Source organism: Megalops cyprinoides, chromosome 2 (assembly GCF_013368585.1).
Source record: "Megalops cyprinoides isolate fMegCyp1 chromosome 2, fMegCyp1.pri, whole genome shotgun sequence".
In the NCBI taxonomy this organism is placed as follows: domain Eukaryota; kingdom Metazoa; phylum Chordata; class Actinopteri; order Elopiformes; family Megalopidae; genus Megalops; species Megalops cyprinoides.
This window is the reverse complement of record NC_050584.1, coordinates 33,089,830-33,102,159: the sequence shown is the minus strand read 5'-3', so window position 1 is coordinate 33,102,159 and position 12,330 is coordinate 33,089,830. Positions and strand designations below refer to the sequence as shown.

The 12,330-nt window shown below is 41.0% G+C and overlaps 2 protein-coding genes across 2 annotated transcripts in view; both read right to left on the bottom strand.

The window, feature by feature from the left end:
• The window catches only part of crocc2 (ciliary rootlet coiled-coil, rootletin family member 2), a 34,392-nt gene extending 31,351 nt beyond the window's left edge, over window positions 1-3,041 (bottom strand). Inside the window, exons 1-3 of the mRNA XM_036521203.1 lie at window positions 2,976-3,041; window positions 2,443-2,590; window positions 1,765-1,889 (exon numbers count right to left, since the gene is read on the bottom strand). Of these exons, the coding sequence (XP_036377096.1) occupies window positions 1,765-1,889; window positions 2,443-2,590; window positions 2,976-3,032 (330 nt within the window). The 5' untranslated portion in view covers window positions 3,033-3,041. The remainder of the gene's footprint in view (window positions 1-1,764; window positions 1,890-2,442; window positions 2,591-2,975) is intronic.
• Window positions 3,042-3,840: 799 nt separating this feature from the next.
• On the bottom strand, window positions 3,841-11,413 carry klhl30 (kelch-like family member 30). The gene is made up of 8 exons (XM_036522172.1): window positions 11,326-11,413; window positions 9,659-10,503; window positions 9,353-9,545; window positions 9,152-9,238; window positions 6,016-6,171; window positions 5,473-5,661; window positions 4,606-4,751; window positions 3,841-4,340 (listed from the first exon to the last, which is right to left on the bottom strand). The coding sequence occupies exons 2-8, from the start codon at window positions 10,430-10,432 to the stop codon at window positions 4,092-4,094; spliced, it is 1,794 nt and encodes a 597-aa protein (XP_036378065.1). The 5' UTR covers window positions 10,433-10,503; window positions 11,326-11,413; the 3' UTR covers window positions 3,841-4,091.
• Window positions 11,414-12,330: the final 917 nt, after the last annotated feature.

Sequence of the window (12,330 nt, the reverse complement as noted above, 5' to 3'; positions counted from 1 at the left end):
TTGGTGCACTTGTTCACTTCTCCACCTTAAGGACGCCTACAAAACCCTCCAAAATGTCTACAAAATAAATAAATATTCTATATATACCAGCCTAATTGAGTTTTATTTATAGCAGGGATCTTAAATAAATTCCTGTAGTAAACCAAGCTGTTGGAGTTCATTAGCTTTACGCAGCTAAAAGAGGGCTGTGTTATCACAAAAGGTAGCCTTGTACAGGATGAAAAATGGCCCTTTTCTTCAGAAGACCCTGGAGACCAGACTGGTTACCTCCTAATTTTCCCCAAAAACAGCAGCCACTACATGGGGGAGGGACCCCATGAAAGGCGAAGCAGGGCCATGCAGGGTAGGGGTCTGATTTGGGCTGAAGGGACCTCAAGAAGATTGTTTATGCATATTTCTTCCCATGAAAAAAAGACCATGTCAACCAACTTTCCTTTGCTTTGCTTCAATCCCGCATAATAATGTTCAGTCAATTTTCAATATCCACACTCCAAAAAAGAAAAAAGAAGTTGTTTTTGGTGACAACAAAACAGAAGTTCATAGGTTTGGCTGGCTGAGATGGCTCAAGTCTTACAACAAGCTGACATTTTTCATTTTTTGAAAGCCAAAGCTTACTCTCAAACAGAAATGAATACTTCTCACTGCATATGATTCTGCTCATTTTTCCATGCACCTTCACTGCATCATGTGTTTATAGAATTCCAAAGGGATTTCCCTCTTGGACAGAAAGGAGCAGAAATAATGTTTGCTGTGTACATAGTCCACTTCAAAGCATTGCTGCTCTTTCTCAATCAATGAGACAGTGTGGTTTCATCTCTTGATCTCACCTTGAGCACACTTCACACAGACACAGCATTCCTCATAATCCCCTAGAGAAATCCACAGGAGTTCCATCAACCTCACACATTATTAGGAAAGCTTGCTCCTCCAGTCTCACCTACTAAATAACACTGAAGATTAAGGTCCTGTAGCGAGGTAAAACCATTCCTCGGAAAGTGTAGTATTTTGGCAGTAAATGGAATTTCAGCCACTTAACTGCTGTGATCAATTGCACCCTTCTCTGCTTGCCCAATGAGCAGACTACCAATGATTTTTTCGTTAGATATAATTGATATTTTTAAGCACATATTTTGAATACTTAATCAATAATTTGTTTCAGGACCACATCACTAAGACAGATGTTGATGCATAAAGTTAGACAGAACTGAGGCTTGACAGTAAGGTGTGTACCATTGCTCCACCCTCGTAGTTAACAAATGTTCTGCAATACATAACTCATAGGTGTTGTGTATATCTCATAAAATGGCAATAAAAATAGAAATGCACAACAAAAGAAATATCCCTGTGCCAAACCAAACAATTTTAAGGCAAAGCATAACTACTTTTGTGCACTTGACAGAAAAGCACAGAGCACCAATCACTTTGCATTAGAGTCACACAATCAAATGAATAATATGGAATTACAATAGCAAATAATTATTCTAATGTTAACAACATCTGTGAATTATACTCCTTATTCAACATACTCCTTCAGTCACCATACAGGTACCATTTCATTTCCCCCTACTGAAATATAGCACTGGCAAACCTACAGATAGGAAACTTAGTACACAAATGCAATTACATCATGTCATTACAGTTAACTGAAATTCACTCTGGAAGTCTGTGTTGAACAGATAGGTAGGACTCAGCATTGAACTGCAGGCCATATACCGGAAGCAGGGTAACAGCTAGGTGAGACAGTGAATGAGGTGGCACTCCTACCCTGTCTGTGAGAGCTGCCTGTTTGATCAACAGCTGGTCCCTGTCCATCCGAGTCTGGGACAGGAGCTCCTTGAGGAGTTGGTTTTCTTCCTGCAGGGAAACTCCAGGGATCCCATCTCCAGTACCTGCAAGAGGACCGGGCAAGGCAGCAGAGCTGTAGTTACTGTCACATACACAAACTACATCAAATGGGCCATTCAAATCAGGGCCACTTTGATTGATCTGTGTTTTCAAAGGTGCATTGACCTTGACCTGTGCCTCTGTAGTGGCCTGAAAACTCAACAGGGCACATAGCAGGGCCAAGCCCACCCCCAGACCTGAGACCTGATGATCCTCCCCCCACTGCTGGCAAGAGAAAAAGCAGGAAGACGCAAAAGAGCAGGAGAGCTCTCCAATGGCATGTTCAGACTTGCACAGGATGAATGGCAGGCAAATCTAATACGTCCACTCCTGCCAGAGCACTATTCTGTTCCCTGCCTTCATTACTGAAGGCTTTTACTGTTTTCCAGGCATTGGTTATGGACTCTGAAGTGAACACATTCCCTGAAGTAACCTGTGGCCTGATAGTGACATTAAAAAACACACCAAACCATATCTGTGTTTTCTCCTGCAGGTCATGACCAATGCCTAGGTGCTGTAACTGTGAGGCTGTGATTGTGAGGTGTGAGGGGGAAGTACCTGCAGGCTGCTCAGATAGGTTACGGGTGATAATCTGGCGGATGCGAGCAGAGACAGCTGTTGCTCCAGAGTCCTGCCCCTCACCCCGCAACGTCAAAATCTTTTCCTCCCCACTGCTGTCTGGGTGCAAAATAGATTCCTCCAGTTTCTGCAACCGCACACACATCACACAACATAAATGACGGTAACACAAACTTTTGTTAATGTAGGTTCCATAGCTTTTCAATTACATCCCCAAAGACTAGAGCCAAAAATACTCAGTTGGAAGCATATGCTGTAAATTGAGTTGAGTTGAGTTGAGGGCATGTATTTTAAGTGAGTTGTGAAATTATCTGCTAAAACTACTTAATCACAAATATCGAGTGAGAATATATTGCAACATGAGTGTATTAGCATTTTCTGTGTCTTTCTCTAATTATGGCAGTAAAATTTTGTCTAAACAGCTCGTTTAAAATAAGCTCTAGTTGAACTCGCGTTTCTGTTTCACACGCCCCTCTTAATCTCAACTGTTCACTCGACAGGAAAATACTAACCTGAATCACAGCCTCTAGTCCCGGCGGTTGTTCGCCTTGATCCCCTTCTGCACTCATTATAGGAAAAAAGACTGCTTTCAAAATTACAATTTTCTTCGTCAAGATGTCTGTTGTAAATGGAGCTGGAGTGCAGGCCGACGAAAGTAATATATGAGCGAGCTTGCTAGCTAAACAAAAAAAATATATATATTAAACCATTGCTTAAAAATGAGTTTCCTATGTTGCAGTAAAAATCTTTGTGACCTCAAATTTGAATTTGTGCAGCTGTATTTGAAATGCAGTTGCTTTCGCTAAATAGTTAAACTGAGCTTACAACTTTTTAAAGAAGTTGCAAGCAATAAAGTGTGAGTCGAGTAACAGCACGAGTTGCTGAGGGAACATGACGCTCCCCGGGCTGTTGCCATGGAAATGGAACGCTAGCCCGACTGTTTCCATAGTAAAAGGGACGCAAGGAGATCAGCCGTTTATAGAGTTACTCAGATGAAGTTTGCTTTGCACCACGGACGCATAACACAGACACACACTGATACGCGATGTCTATTGCACCATACAGTTTGCTTTCTTATGTGAAGGACAGATGCCTGATCCAGCTGGAGTCTTCTTCGGTAGCATCTCTTTGTAGACGAATGAAGTAATCACAGCTGGTGTTAAAGCTGTTCCTTAAATTGCATGCCTTGCATGCCAACCACGTTGTGTGATGCTTTGATACTTCATTGACAGCCAACAAAAGACAACAGTGTTCGCACAGTTTTCTAAAAAGATTTTATATTACTAAAAAGGCAGGCAGCAGCAAAAATACAGTCATCTCAATGTGAATATTGGGATCATTTGCCACAATAGTATATATTTATAAAGTAAAAGCAATTAAAATGAAACACGGCTAAATCATTTTTTCCTAAAAACTACTAAAAAATGTCTAAATAATGTACACACACACTTTACATCTTGCCCAATATAAAAATAAACCACTAAATAACACCAATAGATCAACTGATTTAACAGATATCAAAAGATAATATCTCTAGAGACATTATGTCTAGAGGATGATCACCGCATTTGACAAGCATGCATGAGAGACAGAATGAGCGGTGAGCACACTGGCCTATCACGTAATCTTTAGGTCTCGTCCAATGGGAAAGGCTCTGTCCATTGGGAGGGGTCCAGAAAGATTGAGCATGAGCCACTGTAGAACCACAGCCTTGGTAGGTAGCACTCCACATGCCAGCTGTTGGAGGCGCAGTTGTATACCTCCACCTCCACCCCATAATCTCCCTCCATGCCCTTCCAGTGGCCACCCGTCACGTACAGCTGGCCCCCCAGTACCACCATGCCCCCGTTCTCATGGAGAGTGTGAAGGAACTGGACCTAGGAGGTGACATGCAGGAAACAGAATGAAAGAGGATGTGTACTGAAACACTGTGTACAACTCAGTTTTGTGCTCTTCTTGACTTGAATGTATCCACTCAATGTCCTTGAACACAAGCAGTAAAACAGGTACACACGGCCACTGTTGTCCTTATTATGGCTAAGAACTATGCTAAATAAGAATTTATGGACGGTTGGCATTCATTTTTAAGCAACAAGATTATATAATTCTCACATTTCTAGGTTTAACAGCAAAAAAACCCACCTTCTGCCACATATTAGCTTCAGGGTCATAAGTGTACACCTTCTTGGTGTTGTCAGCTATCAGATAGACAATACCATCCATGGAGACAGAGCGAGGAGAGGACAGATATTTGGGGATGAAGGGAGAACAAATTATACTCCAGCCATCTGCAAGGGTGAAGCAGTGAAAAAGGATGGTCACAACACTGCATGGGTATGATAAGAAGCATCAAACTGTCACATTGCACAAACTGTGATGAATTTCTTCAGCCACTGTTTCAAACTCTTGTAGGATTCTATGGGTGAATGTGTGTCACTGTGGGAGTTTATGTGTTGGAACAATTTCAGTTACAGTGTTGCACAATCCAGTATTAAGAGATACATTTTCTTCATAGCTTCCACCATGGCCATAGGGATGGTACCATTTCCTTCATTAATAGCACAATGGCAAACAGGATGACTCATTCATTCTCATAAATAACAGGAAAGAAAGGGAATATTTTACTCAAAAATTATTTTAAGTTTGCTGTTTTTGAGCATATCACAGGATTGGACTTGTACAGTTTCAGCCCTCATGCACAGGTGCACATGCACAAGGGGCTGTGAGATGAGTCTAACATAATGCCTTGTATAATATAATGCATAATTGCATAATTGCTAAACAGGGCTGCATAAAGTGTAAAAAGCATAAAAATGCATGGTTTCATGCATTGCATATTGAACTCTGAATATAAATATGAAAATTTCTGCATATGTAATAAACAGTGCAATATGTAGCATATTAAAAATTAGCAACATGGTATTGTGAGGGTCTCAGATGTTAGAATACTTTAGCTGGTATTGCGGTTTTACAATCTGGTATGTTAACAACCCCACAGGCCTCTCTTACCTATGACAGGGTTATAACACTGTAGAGTCAATGCATTGTACTTCATCGCACAGGAGCCAATCACATACAGCTTGCCCGTGCAGGCAGTGGCAGTAAAATTAGTCACGTATTTCAGAGCAGGAACTGTGAGAGTCCAGCTGTCACTGTAGGGGTCATAGTGTTCTACCTCCACAGAATCCATTGTGGTGCCTGTAAAACAAAAAGCTTGGGGTTTACCACAGTGCAAGACAGCTGGCCCAGTTCCTGTGAGTGGATCAATTTTTAGAGAACCAAACTGAATACAGGCTACCAATATTTGGCACATATGTGTTTTCCCTCTTTAATCTCCTATAACCCTAATCTTCACACCCAAAGCCCCACACTTACTATAGAGTAGATGGGAGGATGCCAGGGCCTACTTTTATTCTAAGTCTAACAACCACACAGTGTTCCTGAGATGTCTCTAAAGACAGGACCAGGGCTGGCCAAGCTACTGAGAGTGAATTAATTGGAAAGGTTTTCTATTCCATTCCCCATAAGAAAAGGCTTTATTTATTTTCTTACCCCCAATGACGTAAATCTCTCCATTCAGTGCTGCCGAGGTATGGTTTGTCCTAGGCTTGAGCATTGGAGCTACCGTCACCCACTTCCCCTCTCGAGTCATGTACTTCCAGGTCTCTGTGGTGGACCAAGTGTTGCTACGGGATCCACGGGAGCCTCCTAGAGTGAGATAGGGGTCTTTTAAACTAACATTCTAAAGAAATACATGCAACAGGATTCCCACATCAAACAATAAAGAGTCACACTGCATTGTTATCAGCAGGGTTTTCCATACTGACTACACTGCTCCCAGCTTGGATTTCTCCTGCATTTCTTTGTGATTTTTTACCTTACTAGGTCAGCAATCCATCAGTATTCATGGACCAACCCACAGGCATACCCTGAATCTGCTATAACTAAGAACATAAGAACATATTATGACGAGAACAGGCCATTCGGCCCAACTAAGCTCAACATTTCAATTAAAGAGAATCCAAAACTGCATCAAGTCTGGACTTGAACATAGCAATGGTCTCAGCATCAACTACACGCCCTGGCAATCTATTCCATGTATTGATAACTCTTTGTGTAAAATAATACTTCCTTATGTCAATGCGGAACTTACTCTTCACTAGTTTCCATAATGGTCCATTCTGGTATGGAAATGCAATGTGAAAATCAAGCTCATCATTAAAGCATTGATGCTTTTTAGACATATAGACCCTATACACCCATAGGCAATTCCTGTTAGATTTGAAAAATAAAATTGTGTTCCATTCATCAACAACGTTTTTCATACCACCCCTGCCCCCCCTTCCCCTCACAATTTGCTCCCTGCACTGCATTGGCACTCTCAGCCCGACATATGTTAGGTGGGAAGTAGTGGCACTGATCACTGGTCTCTCCAAAAATAGGACATGCAAGTGCTGATAAAGGCAGTCTTATGGCTCTGACATATGCCTCATTGCCCAATCAATGGACCTGCTCCAAAATCGCTGGCATTGCCATGATGGTACACAGACACAATGAAAAAACACATCAATCATACTGCCACAGGCAAACCTAGCTTTGGGAAGTGTTGTATAACTCTAAAATATGATATGACTTGTACGGTAAGCTGATTCATAAATATGGATAATTGCATTTAAGGTATGCAAATTATGGTTAATTCTCTATTTATCAAAACCTTTTCAAATGTTAACCAATGTTCCATTACTCATTAACAATACAATGGAATTCACTACCAAAAGCATAATTCACCCCATCTTGCAAACTCTCTGCTATAATGAAAATAAGAACAACTAATTAGCTTTACTGCCTGGAATCTTTATTTCCCTCAGCTCAATATTCCTGTTGACTTGGACCAGATCACAACCCACTACAGTCATAACAGTGCTATTAGTTACACTATGAATGTTGCTTCTTAGCATGTCTTGAGTCTACCTTGCCTTTCTTCCTTCTCTCAAGTATACGGTAACAGATGCCGCAAAATAACTAGATAGTGGCCTGATCAGTCTCACAAATCATATCAGAAAAGGTCATTTGATTCAAAAGGGCTAAACACAGTCTCTCAGAGGCAGACCGACTGACTGACACAGGTGCATGACTCCACACAGCACCGTGGTTGCTGGTTAGATCACTACCTGGCAACCACCAGCAACAATAGTATTCTGTAAAGTGTTAAAAGCTGTGACAGCACAAAAACATCATCCTTCTCCCTCTTCCTCCATTTTGTGTCAAAAAGAAAGCATTATCCTCATTGTCCAGGCAAGGCTCAGGGATGTAAATGTTTGTAATGTAAAACATATCCTTTTTTCTTTTTAAATGTGTATTGTTCATTGTTGGTTGAACTTCATCGGTTAGACATTAATAATGATTAAAAGAATGCCAGGGTACTGGTGAATATGCTTGGCTTGACTTGGCTTACTAAAAAAGGTTTTTTTGTATAAGTACATTGTATTTTGAATACAAACAATGTAAAAAGGTAATTTCGCAGAAAATATAAATTGCAATATGTTGTTCCTTACATATTAAAAGGTATTACATTACTGGCATTTAGCAGATGCTCTTATCGAGGGCAACTTACATTGGTTACAGTTTTTCACAATGTTATCCATTTATACAACTGGATATTTACTGAGGGTACAACAGCAGTGGGGAATTAAACCAGCAATCTTTCAGTTATGAGTCCTGCTCCTTAACCACTATGCTACACTGCCACCCCATGTGTATAGAAAGGTATGTGTACAGAAAAGGAACTTTCACTAATGTTAGCATGTGACACTAGCAATCTATACTGCATGAGTAATGAACAGGAATATGATTTATAAATGACATTTAGAAATTGCATAAGTCAGTTTTTCCATCTCCATATGAGACCTCAAAGCATGTAAATGTGGCAGCATTTAAAGAAAGCACTGTAAAGCTTGTTGTACCCTTTCTACCAATTAACATAAAGCTAATAAACTGCTAAAATATGCATTCAAATTGCACATAGTTAGACTCAAAATAGTACATCTCACAAAAAGTAGATTATATCTGTATTTTAGCTAAGAGACTGGAGTCTGTAGTTACGCATTTTTCGTCCAAGACTGTTTTATAAAGAATGAGATCACAATGTGGTTTGCAAATGTAATTTGCTACAGTACTACCCATGAAGCGCATGAAATACTATATTTAAATTACTTCAAAATATTTAAATTATGTTGAAGTTACCCTTGAAATCAAGAAGAATAGTACATCATATAGCATCATGGAAGATGGAATTCATCCAGACTCTACAACATTTTCAAGCTGATAAAATACTGTGCACTGTGTGGAGAGAAAAAAAATCTCCCCATACTTCTGCCCCAGATGCTCCTGACACTCATTGCGGTATTCTTGGCTAGGGGAAATCTGCAAGTAAGCCCCTTCAAATCCTTGGTTAAAAATGATGCTGTATTCATGCACCATACCTTTCATGTCATTGAAGAATAGTCATAAGTCATCCTAATCCTCTTTCCAACACAAATGCACAAGCACAAGTGTGGCATTGCTCCTCATTTCTGGATATGCATAGAACATATACATTCACTCTGTTTTGTACCAAAGTAGTGGTCTTACTTTGAAGTGTTACAGAAGTGCTGACAAAACAAGGCATTTGTCTCAATCCCAAACCCACCTGTGACATACACATCATTGTTCAGGGAAACCACAGAATAGCCCCATTTGTTGTAGACTGGGAAATCTGGAAGCAGATGCCACTGCCCTGCAGAGAAAAACAATGACTAATAAATGACTTCTTTTTGTCTTAAAAACCAATAAACACATGCAATGTTTTGGGGGGGCTGTACAGTAATAGGTATGTGGAGGCAGCACTCACTGGTCTTTGTGTTGTAAAAGGCAGCATTTCTGGGAAGTGCTCTTGGATCCCTCTCCTCTTCTTCATCCTCTTCCTCCTCATCATCAGAGTCATCAAGTGAGCGGCCTCCCATCACAAATAGAACCTCCTGAAGGTTGGGCTGTGGACTGCAAGGGCTGCCATGCACCACATCTCCTGAAATCAAGTCCATTTTCTGTCAAAAAAGGCAGCAAGGTTAGTAGAAACATAAGATTTTATGATGTGCCTACAGAAAAATGGAGCCCAATATCCATTCTTAGGCCTCCCAGGGCAGTAAGGTGGACTGACCTCCCTGAGAACCCTCTGCACAGCCTCCATGCAGCTCTGAGACCCCAGGACCAGGCTGTCCTTCAGTAGGGTCTCAGACAGGTACTCCTGGGGCAGCAGGGAAAGACGGGCCAGCGTCAGCAGCTCCGAGAGGTAGGGGAGGCGGGAGGCCTGATTATGCCTGACCCAGGAGAGGGCGGCCTCCACACGTGTTCGCTCATCTCGAGTTTGCAGGCGCTCGTCAGAGAGGCAGGCCACCAGCCGCTCCTTCTCCAGCAGCAGGAACTCCTCCCCCTGCAGCACTGCCTCAAAGTTCTCAAGGAGGAAGGCCCAGGCCTTGGCCACAACCTCTGGGCAGCCATGTATTTCCCCAAACTCCAGGATGCCCAGACAGTTGGTGGCATCAATCTGGTGCTGCAAGTAGCGGCTGCAGACTGCCCGCACGGTCTGGAACTGTAGCTGACTGGAAGTGCAGATGAGGCCCTCCACGTTGCCCTGGTTGATGGTTAGCTTGCCCGTGTAGGCAAAGTCCAGCAGGGTGGCGAGTATGTCAGGGTTCACATTGTGCAGCTCCACTCGGGCAGCAATGCTCTCCACAAAGTCACCTGAGAACATGGAACGGAAGTAGAGGCTGCAGAGGGCCAGGACGCCCCGGTGGCAAGGGAACTCACGGCCGCCCACGCACAGCGTCACGTCAACAAGTTTGGGGTGCGAGCAGAGGGAGCGAAGACCCTCCAGGATGCTCTGCGGATGTGAGGATAGGCAAAAGTCCAGGTCGTCCACATTTCGCACCATGGTTCCACCCTTTGCTCTGACCTTTTCCTCTTTTCACTTAGTGACACCTAACAGCTCAGTTCAATATTTACCTATGGGTGGGAGAGAAATATTCTCAGTGAGATCTTATTTTGAGTAATGTCTATCATTTAGTCACAGCATTATCACTTCCCTAGCAGGAAGCAGCAGTAACCCTGAGGCTAGAGGCTGATTTAAAAATAGGCTGGATGCACAGGAATTAAGTCATACATGTTTACATAGCAATATGGGTCACGTTAAAGGACATATATTGCCTTAGCAACAGGTGCTTGCTAACGGCAGCTCTCATACCAAGATGACACTGGGAATTCAAAACATTGAAAAACAAAAAAACAATTTTTTTCTTTTTAAATATGTCACCAAATAAATTTAAAAATAAGGGCTTCTTACCAAATGGTTAAAACATGCTTTAAAATGTACTCAAACAAATGAAAACAGTTTACATTTGTACAAATTTAACAAATCAGCTAATTTGTATGAGACTTTCTAATGTGTATAGATTTTTCTTTGCCTTTGGTAAGATTTTTCACTTTTTTTGCCATGGCACTGTGGAATAACATTATAGAACTAGCATAAATAATTCAAAACTAAATCAATTTTGATGTATACTCTGACACTAAAACTAAAAGAAACTTTTCTTAGATTAACAGATGCAGTTGTGCTGTCTGAATAAGGTGGTTATTTTTTCCAGGTAATAATCCTGGTCACATGGTAATAATCAAGTATTGCCACATTCAAAGTGTGTGATGAACTGATCCATGTCAAAAACAAGACAAGACAGACAAACAAATAATTGCCTTGTTAATAATTGTTCATTCAGGGTAAACAACTTTTCACCTAAAAGAAAACATTTAGACTGAAAATAACACACTTACCTGATAGGCAGATGAACGCAGAAATCACACATCGTTCAAGGGAATAAGACGAAGTGGACTGGAGCTTGTCAATACAATGTGAAGTCGGTAGCATGTAGCACGCTTATGCCGAGTCATTTAGGCAGTCCGCGTGTCTTTCCCACCGCTATTTTTAGGTTCTACAGAGGCTTGGGACAGCAGTCAGATTCCAACTGTGTAGTTTAGAGTCCCACACCTGCTCTTAAAGGAGCATGATCTCTGTTGAAGTCTCACAAGGGAGTGGTGTGATGGTCCATGGAGGAGATAAAGTTGCATCTTGCAAAAAAAGGGTCTGACTGACAAAGCATAACTGGATAAAGTTCCAGCCATAAATTGCTACTGACAGTCTAAATACCTTGAAAACAGTGAAGCAAGCAGTTCCTGAACAGATTATGAAAGAATATTTTGCAATCTTGTAGAAATTTTCAGTGTGATAGAACAAGGTAAGTGTAGTAAAATAGTTAACTTAGAGTATCTCATTATGGTTACCTGGGTTTGTTGTTCACTTGTATGTAATTATGAGGTTTTGGTTTGTGATGATATTAAAACTATAACTAAGAGGCTTTGAGATGTTTATGAATACTCTTAATACGTCTACACTTCAAGCCAGGACATAGGGCTGCAGGCTTTCATTCATTGAATTTATTAGACATGCCAGCTGCAGATCAAAATATTTTCTTGTTAGATTTTTTAAGAAATACCATCACATCAATATTACCTGATACCCGTTTATTGCAGTAATATCCATCTTACTACTCATTTCAAGATAAATGATGTGATTCAGATTATTCAAGAGAGCTATTTTACTGTACTTTCATTGAACCAATTTCATTGTCCCAATATTTCAATCCTTGACCTGTGAATAACAACTCACAAACGAATCCATTGCATAAAGGGAATCCTTTCAGAAACCCCATTAAAATGTAATTACAAATTCAAGTTAGTTAATTGCCTATACATTCAACACAGCATATTAACATAAAGGAT